Consider the following 22,739-nt stretch of genomic DNA (forward strand, 5'->3'; position numbering starts at 1 on the left):
GGAAATTCAGCGTTCAGGAATTCATAGTAAGAAAGTGATAAGGTAGATGCTCAAAGGTTAATAGTAGTAAAGATTAGAAATAACCCTAAATGTCTGTCAATAAGGTGTTGGTAAAATAAACTCACTCATTTATTCAACAATCACGTATGGATTGCTTACTCTGTGCCAGCCATTTTTCTAGGCTCTCAGAACACAGTAGCAATACAGAAGAGGTTCTTACTTTCATTCTATTGGGAATGACACAAAATAAACTAATAAATAAGAAAGTACTAGGTATTTATAAATTCTGTAATTAAAATTACATTGGATACTGTGATAAGAACTAAATGGGGAATAACTAGATGAGGTGGTCAGGAAGGGCCCCTCTGAGGAAGTGATGTTAGGCTGAGACCTAGATGACAGAAAAATGCAACCATGCGGGATCTGGGAGAAGAGCATTTGGTATCTCAGGCAAAAGGAACAAGCTTCCACACAGAAGGAACCGTAAGTTCAGACTCTGGAGGTGTGGAGGTATGTAGATGCCTGATTTGGAACCCCTGCTCTCTACTTAGTAGCCATGTGACTTTAAGCAAGCTGCCTAACTGCTCTGTGCCTCAGTTTGCGGTGTCTGTAAAATAGGTATTATACTAGTACCTACCTCATAAGGTTGTTAAGAGAACTAAATGAGTTAATACATGTGTAGTGCTTAGAATAGCACCGGGCACATACACTTTATTGATGTATTTTTTTACATATATGTTTATTTTATTTATTTATTTTTGGCTGCATTGGGTCTTCGTTGCTGCGCACGGGCTTTCTCTAGTTGTGGCAAGCGGGGGCTACTCTTTGTTGCAGTGGCTTCTCTTGTTGCAGAGCACGGGCTCTAGGTGCGTGGGCTTCAGTAGTTGTGGCTTGCGGGCTCTAGAGCACAGGCTCAGTAGTTGTGGCTCATGGGCTTAGTTGCTCTATGGCATGTGGGATCTTCCTGGACCAGGGACTGAACCTGTGTCACCTGCATTGGCAGGCGGATTCTTAGCCACTGTGCCACCAGGGAAGCCCTATTGGTGTATTTTTTAAAAATTAATTATGGGGACTTCCTTGGCGGTCCAGGGGTTAAGACTCCACGCTTCCACTGCAGGGGGCACAGGTTTAATCCCTGGTTAGGGAACTAAGATCCTGCATGATGCGCAGCATGGCCAAAAATTTTTTTCTAATTTTTAAAATAAATTAATTATGGAATTAATTGGAATACCAATATAGCCAAAATGGAATACCATATAGCCATTAGATATAGATATATGAATCAAGCTATTGATCTATATTGACAATCTATTGACACATGAGGGTATACCAGGATATATCAAGTAAAGAAAAAAAAAAATAAGAAGCAGTATTTTAAATTTCTTAAATCCTGTGTCTTACTTTTCTAAGAATACCTCAAAGCACTGAACTCTGTGATAAGATTATGGTAAAAATAGATCAGTAACTTTCACCATCTGTGATACCACATAAGATGATGAAAGTTACTGATCTATTTCTGATGCACTGTCAGCGTTGAGAACCATCAGCTTCAGCTGTATGTAAGAACAACGGAAGATTTGGGAAACAGGACCTTGTTTTTTCTGTTTAAATTATGTTTTACTAATATTACACAGTCATAAATTTATCCTACAGAAATAATCATTGATACGTCCCAAGATTTTTGTCGTAAAGCATTGTGTATAATAGTAAGACAGGTAGAGAACCTAAATATCTAATAAAAGGATGTAAGTGAATAATTATGGGATATTGCCACAGGGGAATACTATACTATGCAGCCATTAAAAATGACAGGAAGAGGGGCTTCCCTGGTGGCGCAGTGGTTGAGAGTCCGCCTGCCGATGCAGGGGACACGGGTTCGTGCCCCGGTCTGGGAAGATCCCACATGCCGCAGAGCTGCTGGGCCTGTGAGCCATGGCCGCTGAGCCTGCGCGTCCGGAGCCTGTGCTCCGCAACGGGAGAGGCCACAACAGTGAGAGGCCCGCATACCCCAAAAAAAAAAAAAAAAAAAAATGACAGGAAGATTTCTTAATGAATGGATGTTGTTTACAACATTTGGTCAAATAAACATTATAAAACAAGGTAGGGGCTTCCCTGGTGGCGCAGTGGTTGAGAGTCCGCCTGCCGATGCAGGGGACGCGGGTTCGTGCCCCGGTCTGGGAGGATCCCACATGCCGCGGAGCGGCTGGGCCCGTGAGCCGTGGCCGCTGAGCCTGCGCGTCCGGAGCCTGTGCTTCGCAGCGGAAGAGGCCACAACGGTGAGAGGCCCGCGTACCGCAAAAAAAAAAAAAAAAACAAGGTAATTACATGGATTCCATTCATGTTTCTCTATATGTTTAGGTAGACATATAGAGAGATACTTTTAGAAAAATAAAAATGCCTGGAAGGAGATACACTAAAATATTAACAGTGGTTATACATTTATAGTTTTTAAAGGAATATTAGAGGAATTAAAATTTATACATAGAAATAAATTATTTTAAATGGTTTTGCTCACTTAATACCTTTTAAAGTTTGACCTGAATTTAGCGATACCACTTAACTAACATTATTAGAAACTCCTAAAGGTTTCTCAAAACCAAATCAAAAATACTCTACTGTATCAAAGAGGAAAGCAAATAATGATGTTATATTCAAAATTTGAATGCAATGAATAATAAACTGGCCAATTTCCTAATCCACTTGCTGATTCAAGCTAAAAACTTTTCATTTAAAAAAATCACCTATTGAATAATGTCTCACCAGTGAATAGAGATTATTTTTGCAATAAGGCAATTTCAGTGGATACGGTTATCATGGGATAATCACACCCCTGGGGTACAGCCTTGTGCCTGTAATCTCCCAGGAGTGTAATTATTTCATGATAACTGCACCCCCTGGTGTTACATTATTTCTATTATGAAATTCTTAGTTTAGTACATAAAGTAACTTACTTTGATCACTGGAAACTGCAAGGTGCTGTTAGAACATTCCAGCTGTGAGGTTTACAGAGACCAGCTATAAGATTTACTTCTCCTTTACAAAGTTAAATAAGGCAATCAAAATGCTTCTTTTGGCTAAGCTGGTTTAGAATATCTTTTCTACTGATAAGATCATCTTAACTTTATAAGTTTTTGTCCACTCTAGATATATCAAAATTATATATAAAACTTACAAGCTTCAGTGGTGACTGAATTTTTATAAAATATTTTTATATTACAACATAACTAAATGCCTGACCCACCAGCCTTTTGTTTATACTCTGTAGCCCTTACTCTTTTTTGTTGTTGTTGTTGTTGATGTTCTCTATTGTATTTTATTCTCTATTTCATAAATTTTCACCCCAATATCTATTGTTCCTTTCTTTCTTTTTGCTTTGGTTTTAGTTTGCTTCTTAAGGTTAAGATTAGGTTATTGTTTTTTGTTTTTGTTTTTTTGAAATAAATTTATTTATTTTATTCATTTATCCTTGGCTGCGTTGGGTCCTCACCGCTGCGCATGGGCCTTCTCCAGTTGCGGTGAGTGGGGGCTACTCTTTGTTGTGGTGCGCAGGCTTCTCATTGTGGTGGCCTCTTCCGCTGCGGAGCACGGGCTCTAGGCGCGTGGGCTTCAGTAGTTGCAGCACACGGGCTCTAGTTGTGGCTCGCAGGCTCCATGGCACAGGCTCAGCAGTTGTGGCGCACAGGCTTAGCTGCTCCGTGGCATGTGGAATCCTCCCAGACCAGGGCTCAAACCCGTGTCCCCTGCATTGGCAGGCAGATTCTCAACCACTGCACCACCAGGGAAGCCCAACCCTTACTCTTATCATTGCCTCTTACCTTCTGTTACTTACTCATGTTTTTAATGTATATTGAAATTAAACATCATTTTTTAAATCCACAGTGGGGGTTTTCAACAAGGCAAGTGGGTTTTTTTGTTTTGTTTTGTTTGGTTTGGCTTTAGTAGATTTAATGGTCACAGATATCTGTATGTCTACTACTTAATCTTTTTGTTTGTTTTGTTTCAGTCTTATTTGTGTTTTTTCTTAAAAGACTTTTTTTTAAGAGCAGTTTTAGGTTCATAGCAAAATTGAGAGAAAAGCACAGAGAGTTCCCATATACCACCTGCCTCCACAAATACATAGCCTCCCCCATTATCAGCATCCCCCATCAGAGTGGTACATTTGTTATAGTTGATGAACCTACATTGACACATCATTATCACCCAAAGTCCATAGTTTACCTTAGGGCTCACCCTTGGTGTTGTACATTCCATGGGTTTGGACAAATGTATAATGGCATGTATCCACCATTATAGTATCATACAGAGTAGTTTCACTGCCCTAAAAAATCATCTGTGCTCGGAGTATCCATCCCCCGCTCCCCTCTAACCCCTACCAACCACTGATCTTTTTACTGTCTCCATAGTTTCACCTTTTCCTGAAGGTCATACAGTTGGAATCTATAGTATGTGGCCTTTTCAGATTGGCTTCTTTCACTTAGTAATATGCATTTAAGGTTCCTCCATGTCTCTTCACGGCTTGATAGTGTATTTGTTTTTAGTGCTGAATAATAGCACATTGTCTGGATGTACCAGTTTATTGATCCATTCACCTGCTGAAGGACATCTTGGTTGCTTCCATGTTTTGGCAGTTACGAATAAAGCTGCTATAAACATCTATGTGCAGGTTTTTGGAATGTGATTGCTGGATCATGTGGTAAGAGTATATTTAGTTTTATAAGAAACTGCCAAACTGATCCAAGGTAGTTGCACCATTTTACATTCCCACCAACAATGAATGAGAGTTCCTGTAGCTCCACAGCCTCACCAGCATTTGGCATTGTCCGTGTTAGGAATTTTGGTCATTCTAGTAGGTATGTAGTGGTATCTCATTGTTCTATTTTTCATTTCCCTGATGACGTTATGCAGCACATCTATTCATATGCTTATTTGCCATCTGTATATCTTCTTGGAGAGGTATCTGTTAGGCCTTTGGCCCATTTTTTTAAACTGGGTTATTTGCTTTCTTATTGTTGAGTTTTAAGAATTCTTTATATATTTGTGGTATCAGTCCTTTATCAGATATGTCTTCTGCAAATATTTTCTCCAAGTCTGTGGCTTGTCTTTTCATTTCCTTGAGCAAGTGTTTTTAATAGCTTTATTGAGTCATAATTTACATACAATACAGTTCACCCATTTGAAGTATACAATTCAGTGGCTTTGAATTTGCATATTCAGAGTTGTACATCCATTACCACAGTCAATTTTAGAACATTTTCATTTCCTCAAAATGAAACCCCACGCCCCTCAGTTCTTATCCCCAGTCCCCAGTCTCCCCCAGTCCTAGGCAATGAAAAATTTCACACTTTAACACAAAATTTCCTTGCCTCTCCCTACCCCAAACACGTAGCTTCAGTGTCCTCTCTCCACGGGTCTGGACATGTCATCTTCTTTACCTATTGACGTACACCAATATGCACAGAGTATTGTTAATGAGGGAAACTCATCCAGGCTGTCCAGAGTTTTTATTAGGATTTAATTACATGGGCATGATTCATTGAATCATTGGCCATGTGGTTGAACTCAATCTCTAGTCCCTCTCCCTTCCACCAGAGGTCAGGCTGATATGTGGCTCAAAGCTCCAACTCTTTAATCACATGGTTAGCCTTTCTGGTGTGGCCAGCCCCATCCTGAGTCATCTCCTTGGCAAAACCTGTCTAGGGGCTCACCATGAATAACAAAGACACTCCTATCACTCAAGAAAACTCTGAGATTTAGAGGCTCCCTTCCACGAATTGGGGACAGAGTTCTTCATTATACAACAGTTGTATTTTCATTTTCATTTAGTTCAAAATATTAAGTTTCTCTTGAGACTTCTTCTATCTGAGTGTTATTTAGGAGTGTGTTTATTTAATCTCCAAATATTTGGGGATTTTCTGGCTATCATTCTGTTATTCGTTTCTAGTTTAATTCCATTTTGGTCTGAGAGCATTCTTTGTATGATTTCTATTCTTTTAGTATTAAGGTATATGCTAAGGTTATGGCTCAGCATGTGGTCTTGGTGACTGTTCCATATGACAGGGGTCCCCAACCCCTGGGCCGTGGACCAGTACCGGTCTGTGGCCTGTTAGGAACTGGGCCACACGGCAGGAGGTGAGTGGTGGGTGAGCAAGCGAAGCTTCATCTGCTGTTCCCCATCGCTCCCCATCACTCGCGTTACCGCCTGAACCATACCATCCCACCCCCCACCCCCCGTCCGTGTTAAAATTGTCTTCCATGAAACCGGACCCTGGTGCCAGAAAGGTTGGGGACTGCTGCCATATGAGCTTAAGTATGTGTATTCTGCTGTTGTTAGATGAAGTACTCAATAAATAACAACTAGATCAGGTTGATAGATGGTGCTGTTCAACTATACCCTGCTGATTTTCTGCCTGCTGGATCTGTCCATTTCTGAGAGAGGAGCACTGAAGTCTCCAACTGTAGTTGGGGATTTGTCTATTTCTAAAAACACTTCTGTTAGTTTTGGCCTCACATATTTTACTGCTCTGTTGTTAGGTGCATATACATTTGGGATTGTTATGTCTTGGAGAATGAGCCCCTTTTTCATTATGTAATTGTCTTTCTTTATCCTTGATAAATTTCCTTGGTCTGAAATCTGCTTTATCTGAAAATAATGTAATACTCCAGCTTTATTTTATTAGTGTTAGCATGGTATATCTTTCTCCATATCTTTCCTTTAATCTCTCTCTCTGTGTCTTTATATTTAACTTGGGTTTCTGTAGACAACACAGAGTTGGATCTTTTTTTAATCTATTATTGACATAATTGGATTAAAATCTGCCATATTTATAATTGTTTTCTATTTGTTGCCCTTGCTCTTTGTTTTTTTGGTTTTTTTTTGCGATATGCGGGCCTCTCACTGCCGCAGCCTCTCCCGCCGCGGAGCACAGGCTCCGGATGCGCAGGCCCAGCGGCCACGGCTCACAAGCCCGGCTGCTCCGTGGCATGTGGGATCTTCCCGGACCGGGGCACGAACCCGTGTCCCCCGCGTCGGCAGGCGGACTCTCAACCACTGCGCCACCAGGGAAGCCCCCTTGTTCTTTGTTTTTGTCTTCCACTCTCTGCTTTCTCTGGTTTTGAGTATTTTATGTGATTCCATTTTCTCTCCTCTCTTAGCATATCAATTATGCTTAATTTTTAAAAAATGTTAGTTGTTGCCCTAGAATTTGCAGTATACATTTACAGCTAATCTAAGTCCACTTACAAATAACACTGTACCACTTCATGAGTAGTGCCAGTACCTTATAACAGAGTAAACCAATATCTGTTATACAACACAATTCCTTTCTCCTGTCTCTTATAACATTACTGTCATACATGTCATTTATCCATAAGTTATAATGCATCCAGTTTATTCTTGCTGTTATTATTTTGAATAATATGTTATCTGTTAGATCAGTTAAGAATAAAAAACATAAAATATTGTATCTTTTATTTCTTATCAAATGCTCTTTCTTTATGTAGATCTAAGTTTCTGATCTATGTCATTTCCTTCTTTCTGAATAACTTCTTTTTAATATTTCTTGAAAGGCAGGTCTACTAGTAACATGTTCCTCAATTTTTGTTTGCCTGAGAAAGTATTTCTTCTTCACTTTTGAAGGATAATTTTACTGGATACTGGATAATTTCTATGTTGGTAGGTTTTTCCTTTCAACCTTTAAATATTTCACTCCACTCTCCTCTTGCTTGCATGGTTTCTTAAGAGAAGTCTCACGATTCTTATCCTTGTTCCTCTCCTGGTAAGGTTTTTTTCCCCCTCCGACATCTTTCAAGATTTTCTCTTCATCTTTGATTTTCTGCAGTTTGAATATCATATACCTAGGTACAGATTTTTGGTATTTATCCTGCTCCATGTTCTCTGAGCTTCCTGGATTTGTGGTTTGGTGTCTATCATTAGTCTTGAGAAATCTCAGCCATTATTATTTCAAATATTTTTTTCTGTTCTTTTCTGTCTTCTCTCTTTCCCTTCTGGTATTCCTGTTGTACATATGTTACACCTTTTGTAATTGTCCTACAGTTTTTGGATATTCTGGGTTCCCTTTTTTTTTTTTAATTTTCTGTTCAGTTTAAGAAGTTTCTGTTGACCTATCTTAAAGCTTACTGATTCTTTCCTCAGTTATGCCTAGTCTACTGATGACCTCATCAAAAGCATTCTCCATTTCTATTAGTGTTTTTTATTTCTGTCATTTCCATTAGATTCTTTCTCAGAGTTTCCATTTCTCTGCTTACAGTACCTATCTGTTTTGCATGTTGTCCACTTTTTCCATTAGAGCCCTTAGCATATGAATCTTAGTTATTTTAGATTCCCAGTCTGATAATTCCAGAATCTTCATTATAGCTGAGCTTGATTCTGATGCTTGCTTTGTCTTTCCAGACTGTGGTTTTTGCCTCTTATCATACTTGTAATTTTTTGTTGAAAGCCAGACATGGTGTATCAGGTAGACAGAACTGAGATAAATAGGCCTTTAGTGTGAGGTTTTATGTTTATCTGGCTAGGAGTTAGGTTGTATTTACTCTTTGCTATAGCTGTAGATTTTAGAGGATAAATATCCTCTGGTGTCATTGTTTTGGTCTCCTCTGTTATCTTTGGGTTTCCCTACAGACTCTGTTAATAGAGGCTGAGCCTGGCTTCAGTTGTAATCTTATGTTATTTTACAGGAGCCCTACTGTTGTAGTGGTAAGATATGAGGGGAGGGGAAGCATTCTATAATCCTATGACTAGGTTTCAGTTTTTTAGTGAGCTTCTGCCCCTGGGAAGTAACCTTCACGTGTGTTTCTCAGCTTTTTTTCCCCCACTTCTCAGCTTTTTTTCTTCACCCACATAGGTTAGGCTCTGGTGAAATAGCTTCCTTTGAGGGTAAGCATTTGTTCAGGACAACAAAATGCTCTGGGCGTATTTCAAGATGATTACTTTTCCCTTCCCACTGTTGGAAGTACAAGGGGATTGTTATTTGATGTTCACAGTGAGAACCTGGTGGGGCTTCTGGAAGTAAAACTCACAGAAGTGTTGGGGCCCCTTTAAGGTTGAGCCCCCAGGAGTTTTCATCTCTCAAGCTAGTCCTTGCTCAGTCTCCAAGAATAGTCAGTTATCATTTAAGTATTTCTACCAATTGCTGGCTCTGTTGGTTTCTGGTCTCGGTTAAACTGAGTCTCTGTATCACCTGTCTCTCCCATTTGGGGGCAGTGATTTGCTCTGTGATCTCAATTCTCCGATAGATCTATAAGATTTATTGATGTTCACTTTTTTCAGCTTTTTTCTTGTTGTGAGAATGGGAGGAATTTCAGGCTCTTCATATATTGGACTGAAGCCTAAAAGTTGTAAAAGCAACATAAAAGTGAAGAAACATTGATTCGAAATTTGTTAACATAAGATTCATATTGTAGTAATTATTTGACTTTTGTTTTTTTAGGTTTAAGTTGCTATATATTTAAAGTTACTTTGCCATTTTTTTAAATGATTTTTAAAATTTATTTATTTATTATTTATTTTTGGTTGCGTTGGGTCTTTGTTGCTGTGTGTGGACTTTCTCTAGTTGCGGCGAGCAGGGGCTACTCTTTGTTGCAGTATGCGAGCTTCTCATTGTGGTGGCTTCTCGTTGCAGATCACGGGCTCTAGGTGCACAGGCTTCAGTAGTTGTGGCACATGGGCTCAGTAGTTGTGGCTCACGGGCTCTAGAGCACGGGCTCAGTAGTTGTGGTGCATGGGCTTAGTTGCTCTGTGGCATGTGGGATCTTCCCAGACCAGGGCACAAACCTGTGTCCCCTGCATTGGCAGGAGGATTCTTAACCACTGTGCCACCAGGGAAGTCCCTGCCATTTTTTTTTTTGGGGCGGTACACAGGCCTCTCACTGTTGTGGGCTCTCGCGTTGCAGAGCACAGGCTCCGGACACACAGGCTCAGCGGCCATGGCTCACGGGCCCAGCCGCTCCGCAGCATGTGGGATCTTCCTGGACCGGGGCACGAACCCATGTCCCCTGCATCGGCAGGCGGACTCTCAACCACTGCGCCACCAGGGAAGCCCCCTGCCATTTTTTTAAACTTAATTTTAAGAATATTTGGAACTGACTCTATATGATAATATGGTAAATTTCACGTTTTTAATCAAAGTAAATTTTAAATGCAAAATGGTATCACTGGATATTCTTGACATATACAAAATTTCTTTTTCTTTATAACGCTTAAGTATGAGATCCAGCCATACCACTGACAGCTAAAATGATGATTGGTACTTAATGTTTCAGGTTTCTCTAACCAGTCTTGTGTACGCCAAAGGTTTTAGTGCATTTAAACAATATGAAAATTAATAATAGCTTAAATTGAGGAAAGTATTATTTTATACTTGTTGCAAACATTTGTTTACATATCAGTGCTCTTTTCCTTGCCTTATTTCCCCTAAGTCTTGATTTAATTTTTGTTGAAGAATATTACACTAAGCTGTAGTACTAATAGCAGTTTCCTGCGGTAGTACTCCCACATGCTGCTCCTCCATCTTTCCATCAACCTGTCATGTTGGAGGAATTTTTGTTGCTTGAGAATATGTTTGGGAAATTTAACAAAATAATTGTCTGATCATAAGCTTGTACTAGAAGGACACCTAGGAGCATGCTGGAGCATGCTGGAGGGACTTTGTTTAGAAAAAAAGATGATAAACTCAGTTGCCCTTCTGGCACATCCGGCCCTTATCTGTTACGGAGTTCTTTTATGTAACTCCTTGAAGAAGTTGAATCCTCCCAGGATAGCTACTGAGATAGCCCTACATCTGATGGCAGAATTTTTTTTAAATCCTTCAACATAATTCTACTGCAGAAAAAGTATTTGTTACCAGAATCCCTTTAAAGCTAAACTCTTCAAATAGGTGGATTTTAAAACTAATAAAGGATTGACCTCAAAATAAAAAGGAAAGTTAGGCAGGCACCACTTCTTCTCTCCTTTAATATGTAGTTGTGTGGTTGTTTGTTATTGAGATGTATGAGCTCTTTGTATATTTTGAAAATTAAGCCCTTGTCAGTAGTTACTCAGCCATAAAAAATAATGAAATAATGCCATTTGCAGCAACATAGATGGACCTAGAGATTGTCATACTGAGTGAAGTCAGAGAAAGAGAAATGTCATATGATATCGCTTATACACAGAAATTAAAAAGAAATGATACAAATGAACTTATTTACAAAACAGAAACAGACTTACAGACTTAGAGAACAAACATATGGTTACCAGGGAGGAAGGGAGAGAACAAACATATGGTTACCAGGGAGGAAGGGTGGAGGGAAGGGATAGTTAGGGAGTTTGGGATTGACATGTACACACTGCTGTATTTAAAACGCATAACCAACCAGGACCTACTGTTATAGCACAGGGAACTCTGCTTACTGTTATGTGGCAACCTGGATGGGAGGGGAGTTTGGGGGGGAATGGATACATGTATGTGTATGGCTGAGTCGCTCTGTGGTATACCTGAAACTATCACAGCATTGTTAATCGGCTATACTCCAATATAAAATAAAAAGTTTTAGGGACTTCCCCGGTGGTGCAGTGGATAAGAATCCGCTTGCCAGTGCAGGGGACATGGGTTTGAGCCCTGGTCTGGGAAGATCCCACATGCCGCAGAGCAACTAAGCCCGTGCGCCACAACTACTGAGCCTGCGCTCTAGAGCCCGCGTGCTGCAACTACTGAAGCCCACGTGCGTAGAGCCTGTGCTCTGCAACAAGAGACGCCACCACAGTGAGGCCCACTCGCTGCAACTAGAGAAAGCCCGCGCACAGCAACGAAGACCCAGTGCAGCCAAAAATAAAAATTTAATTTAAAAAAAAACATAAAATAAGTTTTAAAAAAATTTGATAAGTCGGGAACATACATGTTTTTAAATGCATGAGAAAACTAATTATCTAAAAAGAAATATTGACCTATTAAAGAGATTATTCAGTAAAACTTGTCAATTCATAGTGTTTCAAAGGTCAAATTGATGTTCTTGATTAGTACTTTAAATTTTGGCTATTTTAAGTGACTACAGATGGTTACTCATTTTGAACTATTTATAAGCACTATTACAATTCAGTGATTAAATGTGGTGTTAGAGTGGCTATGCCTTGAAATTCCATTGACATTAACAAATTAATTGCAATCCTGTCAGTAAATGGCTCTGCTCTGTGTTAAAGGCATATGTGGGGCTAGTGGAGGCTACACCTCCCCAATCTCAAAGGGGTATTATGATTCTCAGATCCCAATCATAACTCTCTTTTACATGACTCTTCCTGTTAATATCATTCCATCTACTCAAGGTCTGCCAACTTCAAGTAAAGGAAATTAACTACTGATTACCTGGGTAAAGGAGAATGAATGAAGTGTAGTCTACCTAGTAAATATTAATTCTACCCAAATCAAACTTAAGTTAACATGAACCTTCGTCATGTTCCACTCATTTAAAATGCCATATTTTTTACCTTTTTCTAAATCCTATGAGTTTGAAAGTCAAACTCAGTTTCTAGTTCTTTCCTAGAAAGTATTGCTTTTCTGAAATATGTAATGTATCTTATTTATTTTTGTATTCCCAATGCTTTCCACAGTGCACATGCTTACTAAATAATAGTTCAGTGAGTGGCTGAAGAGTTAGGCTTTGCTAACTGTACTAAACATCACTGTTTATCATCTTATTCTCTGAATATATCTTATAACACAAATTTATAATTTATATTTTTCCTATTCTTTTATATTAACTAATTTTCCCAAAAAAGATTATAAGCTTGAAGGCAAAAACCAAGTTCTCCATTCTTTATTTTCAAGTACTTAGTGAGATAAAATAATAAGCCCTCAATAATACATATTGATTTGTAAAATCACTTTCTATGTTATATACTAGGGAAGAATAAGTTGAAATTCCCTATGCAGGGCTCTCTCCATAGTTTGAGAGAGATCTAGTATAGAAATGTAGTGAGAGTCTATAGTAACTCAGTCATTCAGTAATTACTGTTGACTGATTTAATTTATTTTTAAGTAAAATGCACTGGTCTTAAGTGTAGATTGAGTTTGACAAATGTATGCACCCATGTAACCAATGTTTCTGACAAATACAGAGCATAGAGCATTGCTGTCACCCTGGTAAATACCCTTCTATCCCCTTCCAGTTGGCATCCTCCACCTACAACTACTACTCTCATTTCTAATCCCATATATTACTTTTACCTGTCCATGAACTTCATATAAATGGAATCATACAGTATGTGTTCTTCTGTGTCTGACTTCTTTGACTCAGCATACTGTTTTTGAGGTTCATGGATGCACAGCTTTTCAAGAGCGTTCGTATTCTCATAACTTCTTTAGAACATAGTGCTGACTTCTAATACTTCATGTTCATCACAACACAAATGATTTTTCTTAGTCCTCTAGGACTATGAATTCACTTTATTATCTTTATTCACTTTAGTATTTAGTGATAGTTGTATCATCAGTAAAATACCTGCATGTAAATTAAGTTGAAAATATGTGTGAAGACATAATCAGATATACCTCAAATATCTTTAACATTATTGATTCTGTAAGGCAAGATTGTGTTTTATAGTGTTTTTCACTAGCATACAATAAGGGCAGTTTCATCTTTCCCTGCCTTTGTGTATTTTCCAGACACACAGACAAAAATGAAATGTTTAATTTTTCTTTTACATTGTATGTCTTAATAGAGATCAAATTAGCTTTCTTCAGTATGAACTCAGGATAAGGGCAATAAGAAACCTTATTGTTTCCAGCCTCCACTAAGATGAACTGGCAACGTGTCAGGAAAATTCTCAGTATGGAGCAGTTTTATTACAATTCAGTACAATTGGTTCTTGCATAACCTTTAGAAAATCATACATAAAACATTCTCATCTATATAAATAAAAATCACCCACACACTTTATTAATAGCTTTGTTCACTTTTTCCCTGGGACTTGTGCTGCATGCTGTGCCCCCCTTTTCAGTCTTTTTTTAAGGTAACTTTCTATAAGCTTTCTTTAAAGCAAAAAGGTTAGGTAATATTAGGATTCAAATACAAATGTAAGATAACTGTGATAATTCTCCCTCTTGATCGTGTACTATTACTAGTGTTTCTAAGTGTCCGTTTTACATTTAGTGACAGGGAGTGGCTTTTTCACAATATATAGTCAGTTTAACCGTAAGAAAGAAGGAAGAAATCAATGTCATACTTTTCATGGAAATAAGAATCATAATTCATTTGTGATGTGTTTGGGGGTTTATTTTCAAACCCACGCATTTTTAAGGTTGTATCACTGTTACTGTGACTACAATAAATACATGATGAAAGCAAGAACATACCAGGTTGAAGTCTCAGCCTTTTTTCCTTAGTCTAGTTCATTAGCAAAAATGTGTTTCTTTCCAGGTCTCATTTTCCTGAATCCAAACTTTAGAAAACTTTCCATTATTCCCCTAAAGTATGTGTTATAAAATACCAAAATAATGTAATAATAAGCCTCTAGATCTAACTGCTCATTTACAGTAAATACAAGGGCTAGAAGAACATATTAAATGACATCACTACCCAGAATGGGGGAGATTCTACAGTACAAATGACCCAGTTTCTTCAACAAATGAATAGCAATAAGGGGGGAGTGGAGGAAAAGTGGCTACCTTTTTTTAGATTAAAAGAGATTTAAGATATGTGTCATTTGTACCTCAAAAGTAGAGAGGGAGAGAGAGACTTAAGAGATACATAAACCAAATGCAATGTGTGGAACTTGTTTGGATCCTAATGTGAACAAGCCAACTGTAAAAAAAAATTTTTTTTGAGGTAATTGGGGAAATCTGAATGTTGACTGGATTTTATAACTGTCAGTATTAATAAGTGTAACAAAGGTGTTAGGGCTTTATTTTTAAGAAATAGCCCATATTAGTGATTTATATACCAAAGTGATGTCTGAATTTTTATTTAAAATACTCTATCAAAAAAGAAACAAAAAACCCTGGAGGTAATAAATAAAACAAGGATGGCAAAACATTGATAATTGTTGAAGCTGTGTGATGAATATATAGAACTCTTTATTCTCCCTAGGTTTGAGATTTTTTCATTGTATCAAGTTAAAATACACACACAGAATGAGAAGGAAAATAATTAATCACCACTGTCATCACAAACAAAATGATATTCACTCTAGGAATAGAATTTTAGTCTCAGGAAGCAGTAGCACCCTATAAATTAAATTAGTGTATTAAATTTGGGGGAAGGAGGGGAAAGTATTTCTAATACAGCCATACTTAACCTGTAACTCAGTGTCCTTTTTCCCACTGAATACCATAAAACTGTAGAAGGTAATGCTTCATTTGAAAGGAACAGTGAACTTTGGAAGGAAGGTAGCTCTGTCCTTGGGAAGAGCAGATGGGCCCAGGCTAACAGTGAGACACAGGAATATCTCTTCCTTCAGCATTAGTCTCCCTCCTGTGCCATTTGTGGGATTCACGTGGGACTGCTGTCCTCTAATTGGGGAGTCGGCGACAGGGCCTTTCTCACGGCCAGCACTTTTGACTCCTATATTATTCTCTGATAAAATACCTATTTTACTACAGAACAATTTTTACCTTCTGTTGCTTCGTTCTATAAAAATGAATGCTCTTAATGAATGGATTAAACCCTTTACAAACATAATTTTGTACGACATAATTTGCCTTCTGAGAATTTATTTTTTCTGTGACATTGACTTCATGTTGTTTTTCTAGTAGAAAATAGTCTGGGTCTAATCAGGGCATAGAACTGAATATCATAGTCACAGTATTTTGGTGCTTACCCACATCACAGCAAAGAAAGTTTGCAAAATTAATGAATGTTGAAAAACAGTTTCTTCAGTGGACCAACTTTTCTACGTTGGAACACTGGTTTTCAAGCTATGGAGGCTTAACCCAGCCTGACTGAAGTGATCTAGAAAGGAGCCTTCACAAATCTACATTTTAAAACAAATGCCCTTTTTCTGAGTTCTCTAGAATCATTCTGCCATAGCAAATTTAAGAGCAAACCAAACCTTCCTGAACCCCAGCTCCATCTGTAATTTAAATTATAAAGGCATCCAAAAAAAGTAGTCATTTTGCATTTGAACATATTGTAAAATCTGTCTTCAACATACCTATATAATCTATTGATATTATATCAATTAAATTTTGAGTTCTCAGAGAGCTGGAGTCATTTCTGTCAGGTTAACTCTACATAGCCACTACCACAGTAACATGAAAGTATAAAGATACCTTGCTGAATATATCTTAATTAAACCTGACTTGTCATATCTTTCTAGAAGTTTTGATGATAGAAGGAGAAAGTTTAAGTACAAAAAGAAGTGAATAAGACTGGATTTTGAAAAATGTTACTATTAAGAGCATTTTTTGTGAAAAATATATAATAATCACAAAAGTTTTATAGCTACTGACAAAAATAATAGTTACTATTTGTTAGGTACTTCACTAAACGTTGTTTAGAGTCTTACAGTGTGGAAGTATATGCTAAGCATACGTACTACAAAATTTCAGTTGAGATTTTGGAGAAATACAAATGATGGAAGAGTAATGTTTGTTTTATAGTCTGAATAATCTCTGTCAGCCTGGGGAAAGAGAGATCATTTTCTTGAAGTAGTTGGAAGTACTGTAATGAAAAATTTTAAAGTATGTTTTCTAAAGCATTTTATTAAAAGTACCCATCTTTTGATGAAAACTGATGAAATCAGTACCCTTTCATCATAATGGCCAAGCTCTTTAGCCCTTTACTGGAGTGGTTTTTATCCTAATTCTTAGCATGTTTGCTTTCTGAATTCATTGAACATCTAAAAAAGTTGTTGACAAGGAAATGTAGTTTTGACACTTCAGGAAAGACATTTTCTACTTTATAAAATTCGGTTCCTACATGTGAAGTTTGAGAAGCCACCAAAGTGAGACACTCTATAATTAATTTAAAGCTATTAATTATATTAGCACTTCAATGCCATTTAGAGGCACTCCACACTAATATTTAAAGTTCAATTTTTGGGACTTCTCTGGTAGTGCAGTGGTTAAGAATCCGCTTGCCAGTTCAGGGGACACAGGTTTGATCCCTGGTCCAGGAAGATCCCATATGCCGTGGAGTGACTAAGCCTGTGTGCCACAAGTACTGAGCCTGTGCTCTAGAGCCTGCGAGCCACAACTACTGAGTCCGCGTGCCACAACTACTGAAGCCCGCACGCCTAGAGCCCATTCTCTGCAACAAGAGAAGCCACCGCAATGAGAAGCCCGTGCACCACAACGAAGAGTAGCCTCCGCTCGCCACAACTAGAGAAAGCCCGCGCGCAGCAAAAATATTTTTGCAGCCAAAAATAAATAAAATAAATGAATTTATAAAATTCAGTTTTTTACTTAACATATTATTATCAGTATTATCAACCAAATTGAATTTTTCTAGAAGTCATTAAAGTAATCCACAGGAAATTAAATTAATTGTATAAAAGAAAAAACAAACCAAAAATCCAGTGTTGTTTTAAAATGAAATATTAATATCAATGAAATAAAGATGGTGCTTTATGATGTTTTTGTTTTGTTTTCAATTAAATAAGGCTTTTTCCTGCAGTAAATTAAAGCATCACATTATTAATACTTCCCATACACCAGTAATAGGCAGTTTTTTCTAATTATCTCCCTAATACCTATAGCCAACTTTCAGTTGTTTTTGGTAATATGAGTAGAATGGTAAAGCCCAGAGTCCAATAAAAGTTATTAACCTATACCTGAACTTGTCTGACCAAACTTTTTACCAAAGATGCTATTGGCAAGAGAACAGATTTGAATTATATTGCCTATTGCCTTTTGTTTTTTTATGGTAACATGTAAGTGAGCATGCAAAATAAGTAGTAAAAGACCAATAAATCAGGGAAAAGGTAAAGAAATTAGATGACGTATTTAATCAACAAACTAGTGTATCAGTTTCTGAATATTTCTCTATCCCCCACCCTCCCTTATGAGTTCCTTGTTGGCAGGAACTGTCGTATTCTTACCTGTATTCCAGATACATTGCCCAGTACAGTTCTTTTAAGGCAGTGTAATGATTTAGGCCAGAAACTAAAAAGCTTCCATGAAATGTTGTCATTATTTGCTACTTGCAGGGAAAACAAAGTGAAACTGGAATATATAAAAGAAGGAGGAAAGAATCTTTCCTATCTTATGTAAACATAATAATGTTTGAGGGAAGGGTGCAGATGTTTAAAATTTTTTATTTTTAATTATATCTATGTTTAGTCCATATTATTTGTCTTTAGAGCATATTATGTGACCAAAAACAAGCTCACTTTTCAAAAAGTTTGGGGATTTTGTAAAAGTGGAAACAACAGCTTGTAGAAAATATAACACATACACACCTATAGCTAGCCTAAAATTGCTTGTCACCAACCCCAAACTAATGACTAGAAGTTTCAAACTCTGAAAATGTATATATGCAAGATTAACTAAAGTACTTGATTGTTACTGATAGCATATGTGTAAGTATCTCTTTTCAAATTGAATTCTTACTGAGAGAATAACTATTAGAAGTTTAATTGCAGTCTTTTATCATTTTGCTTTGATTTTATACTAAAAACTGCCAAGCAGATAACACTTAAGTGTATCTTTTTCAATATGACAAAGTTACATAAGAGAATCCCCTAGCACGTAAGAAAAATGCAATTATTTTCTATTCTGAATCTCCAGACTGCTGTTTTAGAAAATCATATCTGATTATTTGCTCAGCAGAAGATTATTGAGTTGATTTAGCTGTGATTTTACTTAACAAAGCTTCAACTGCATTCCTACTGTGGAGTCCGAAAAAGGTAGAGAGTTATAAATGATACATTCAAACTGTGATTTTTGTGAACAGGACCATCGATGCACCCCTCAGAGCTAATAGCGGAGATGAGAAATAGTGGGTTTGCATTGAAACGAAACGTACTGGGGAGAAACTTGACCGCAAATGATCCATCACAGGTAATGATCTTTTTATCAGTAAGCTGAAAATGTCTATAAATCTAAATGTGATTGCTTGTGAATTGCTACTTAATGTTTTCCAATATGTATATATCCATAGGAAGGCAAGATAGAGCAAAGAAAATGCCTAAAACGTATTTTGATTTTGCTTATTATTTTAACCTAAATGAAATGTTTTTAAACCTATATTTTAATAAACGAACCTGCTCCTCTGGGTTTATATGGATAAAATATCTAACTGATCTGGTGATACGGTTGTTACTTTTTCCTTCCTGCTAACTTACCCATGAAGTGACATTAAACAGAACCAATGGGAAGAAGTGTATAAAAGCAAACCCCTAAAAAATATGGAAAATATTTTAAACAGTTACTTGATTAAAGTGTACATAGAGCCAGAAAATGGTTGAGTTTAAAGGGTTAAATGCAGATGTTCTAATACAAACCATTCATTTCATTTAATGAGGAAACTGGAGCCCTCAGAAGTTAGGTGATTTCCCTGAGATCATGTGGCTTTTTAGAGACAGAGCTGAGACTAAAACCCAGACTCCCACTGGCATAAACTTGTACTGCTCTGAAAGAGTCACCTTCCTTCTCAAACATTGCTAGGGATTGTACGTATAACGTATATATCATGTATTTGTACTGTTTAATATACTTGATAATGTACTATTGAACTTGTAAAGGCAAAAATTGTGGATGTTTTGACCTTCTCCTAAAGTTCATGATCTTCCTGGTTTTTATGTTCCATTAAATTAAAAAGAAAATTGAGAGAGTAGAAGCCATGCTATAAACATTTTGTCTATGCTTCTCTGTCGTCCTCTCCTGATAAAGGTTGTTAATGGTGGCAAAGCAGTCATCTTAACCTCTTAGGGCATTATGATCCTCCTTGGCAGGTAGACTACAAAAATTTTTTAATTCCACTTTCCAATCCAAAATGTCATACTCATTTACAGTATGTCCCTAATACAAAATTTCTTATTTGTAAATGTTTCCTTTCCTGTCTGATAACTAACTTGTCTTATAATCTAGCAATTTAATGATGTCTTTGTTGACTTAGGAATATGTTGCAAGTGAGGGTGAAGAAGATCCAGAAGTCGAATTTTTAAAGTCACTAACAACCAAACAAAAACAGAAACTTCTCAGGTGATTAAAAAGTGTCTGTTTAATGAATTCAACTACATTTTTTCTTATGTTTCATCTTAGTGTCATATTCAACTCTGATCCTAAGTTTAAGGTACTTAAACCATGTATCACATTCATTTACTGATTTATTCTTCAGCTATAGTAGTACAATTTTATCTTTCTTTCAGTAATATGAAAATGAATGTAAGATTATATACTCAGTTTATACCGCAAAGTCACTGCACTTTTCAGAACATTTAATTTGGAAATAGATTTATTTGTAGGTTTTAGTTTTCACAGATTTGTATATATCTTTGCATACGGTTTGTTCTTAGAAGATTGTGGGCCATGTATTACTCTTCTTACATTTTGTACAATTTTATGAGGAATGCCAAAAAATGCTTAAATTTAAAGTCAGTATGAATCGTGTTAAACAGACTACCTCTGGATTAAAGAATCCAAGAAATGTCTGCTGAGTCCAACAGAGGGAGCTCATGATGTTTCAATATGTGGAGTTTTGAGAATGGCTGGACAGAATCCAGTGAAGACATTTTTATTTCAGAGTAACTCAAACATATCATATAAACAAGTTACTCTTCTGAGAATGTGAAATACTCTTTAGAAATTCAGAATGCCATAATAGAATTGTCCTAATTATTTATTTATAAGTCTAAACAATTGTTGAAAACTAATATGTGATTATTTTATTTTATGTAACTAAAATAGAATACTAAAAAAATGTAAAATGTATTAAACTTATTCAGACTTTCTGGAGAAAATGCCCTTGAAATTTGATAGTGTAATGTTAATGGGTATTTCCATATTTAAAATAGTACATACATAAAATTAATGTTTCATCTGATTAGAGCTTTATATTTCAGTTTGCAGTTGGTCCAGCTAATCTTACAAACTTTTCTTTATGCCAGGATGACCATTTATTTAGGGTACTATATAATTACAAATTCTGATTCAGTAAGAATTTTTTTAATAGTTATTACTATTGAGGAAAGTATACTGAGACAGTTAATGCATTTTTTAATTTAAATTATAGTATATGTGACTTGAATAATTTACAGGGAAGAAAATGATTTGTCATTTAATAAAAGTAAAGAATGTATTTGTATTTGAATACCACTTTTAATAGCTTCTAAGAAACTATATTGTCTATTCAAAATTTTATATTTGTCGGTGAAAGGACTGTTTTTACATAGCCTGTCACTGTTTTTTCCCAATAACAGGAAATTGGATCGACTTGAGAAGAAAAAAAAGAAAAAGAGAAAAGATAGAAAAAAGAAAAAGCTTCAGAAGAGCAGAAGTAAACACAAAAAACATAAAAACAAATCCTCCTCCTCTTCCTCTTCCTCCTCTGGTGGCACTTCAGAAAGCAGCAGTGAGAGTGACAACAAAGAAAAAAAAATACAGAAGAAGAAAAGAAAGAAACACAAGCGTTCAGGGAATTACAACAGTGGTTCTGAAGAGATAGACAAGTCTAAGAAGAGAAAACTTGATGAAGAACGTTCTAGCAGTCACAGTAACAAGGAAAAGCCTAGGTTTTTAAAACAAGAGAGTTCTGGGGAGAAGAGCAAATGGAGGCATTCTGATTCTGACAGAAAGCCCAGAAGCCATAACCAGAGTCCAGAGGAGAGAGGATCTGGAAGAAATGAGAGAGGCAGCAGGAGCCAGAGCAGGGATGAGAGGAGTAGGAGAAGCCGAAGCAGAAGTCATGGTGGTTACAAGCCAGGAGAAATAAGAAGACGGCCACGGCCAAGTCCCAGCGAAGAGTGGGACAGAAGAAATGACACCAGAAGCCACGGCACAGATAGATACAGAGGAGGGAAGATGCACAGGGCATTATCAGGAGACAGGCACACTAGAGTGATGCAAAGAGAATGGAGAAGTAGAGAATAGAGACTTGTATGTGACAATTACCTGGAAATAAAAATATCTTCACTTCCTTCTTGAATACCTTTAGCAAGGGCTAAATTATGTACTATTGTCTTTCTAATAAAAAAGCTCTATTTTAATTTTTCATCTCTGTAAACTGTTATATCAGGTACAAAACTACATGAATCCCATAAGAATGAACTTGGCAAATATTTGTAAGTGATCTATTGGGGGGCTGTAAAAATATTTTCTGTTGGGCTTCCCTGGTGGCGCAGTGGTTGGGAGTCCGCCTGCCAATGCAGGGGACGCGGGTTCGTGCCCCGGTCCGGGAGGATCCCACGTGCCGCGGAGCGGCTGGGCCTGTGAGCCGTGGCCGCTGGGCCTGTGCGTCTGGAGCCTGTGCTCCGCAACAGGAGAGGCCGCAGCAGTGAGAGGCCCGCGTACCACAAAAAAAAAAAAAAAAAAATTCTGTTCATTAATGTTTCTTGTGCCCTATAACAAAAACCCCATGTAACTGCGTGACATTTTCTTTGTTCTGAAACATCATTAAAAGAATGACAGTACATTGAATGGGTATAGTTTATTTTTTTTCAATTCAAATTTATTACTCTTAAGATTTGAATTTACTTGAAGCCAAGTGTAATCATTGTAGAAATTCACTGCTATGAATTAAGTAATGGATTGGTCAGTATTTCTTTAAGACTTTAACTTCCCTTCAGTTTTGCTCTAGGGTCAGAAGCTATT

At 37.1% G+C, this 22,739-nt stretch overlaps 1 protein-coding gene across 1 annotated transcript in view; it reads left to right on the forward strand.

Annotated features, from left to right (window-relative positions):
* Positions 1 to 22,142, forward strand: part of CIR1 (corepressor interacting with RBPJ, CIR1) — a 40,117-nt gene extending 17,975 nt beyond the window's left edge. Inside the window, exons 8-10 of the mRNA XM_032636756.1 lie at positions 18,883 to 18,989; positions 20,047 to 20,132; positions 21,350 to 22,142. Of these exons, the coding sequence (XP_032492647.1) occupies positions 18,883 to 18,989; positions 20,047 to 20,132; positions 21,350 to 22,019 (863 nt within the window). The 3' untranslated portion in view covers positions 22,020 to 22,142. The remainder of the gene's footprint in view (positions 1 to 18,882; positions 18,990 to 20,046; positions 20,133 to 21,349) is intronic.
* The last annotated feature ends 597 nt before the right edge of the window (positions 22,143 to 22,739 follow it).

The sequence above is a fragment of the Phocoena sinus genome, chromosome 7 (assembly GCF_008692025.1).
Source record: "Phocoena sinus isolate mPhoSin1 chromosome 7, mPhoSin1.pri, whole genome shotgun sequence".
Classification (NCBI taxonomy): domain Eukaryota; kingdom Metazoa; phylum Chordata; class Mammalia; order Artiodactyla; family Phocoenidae; genus Phocoena; species Phocoena sinus.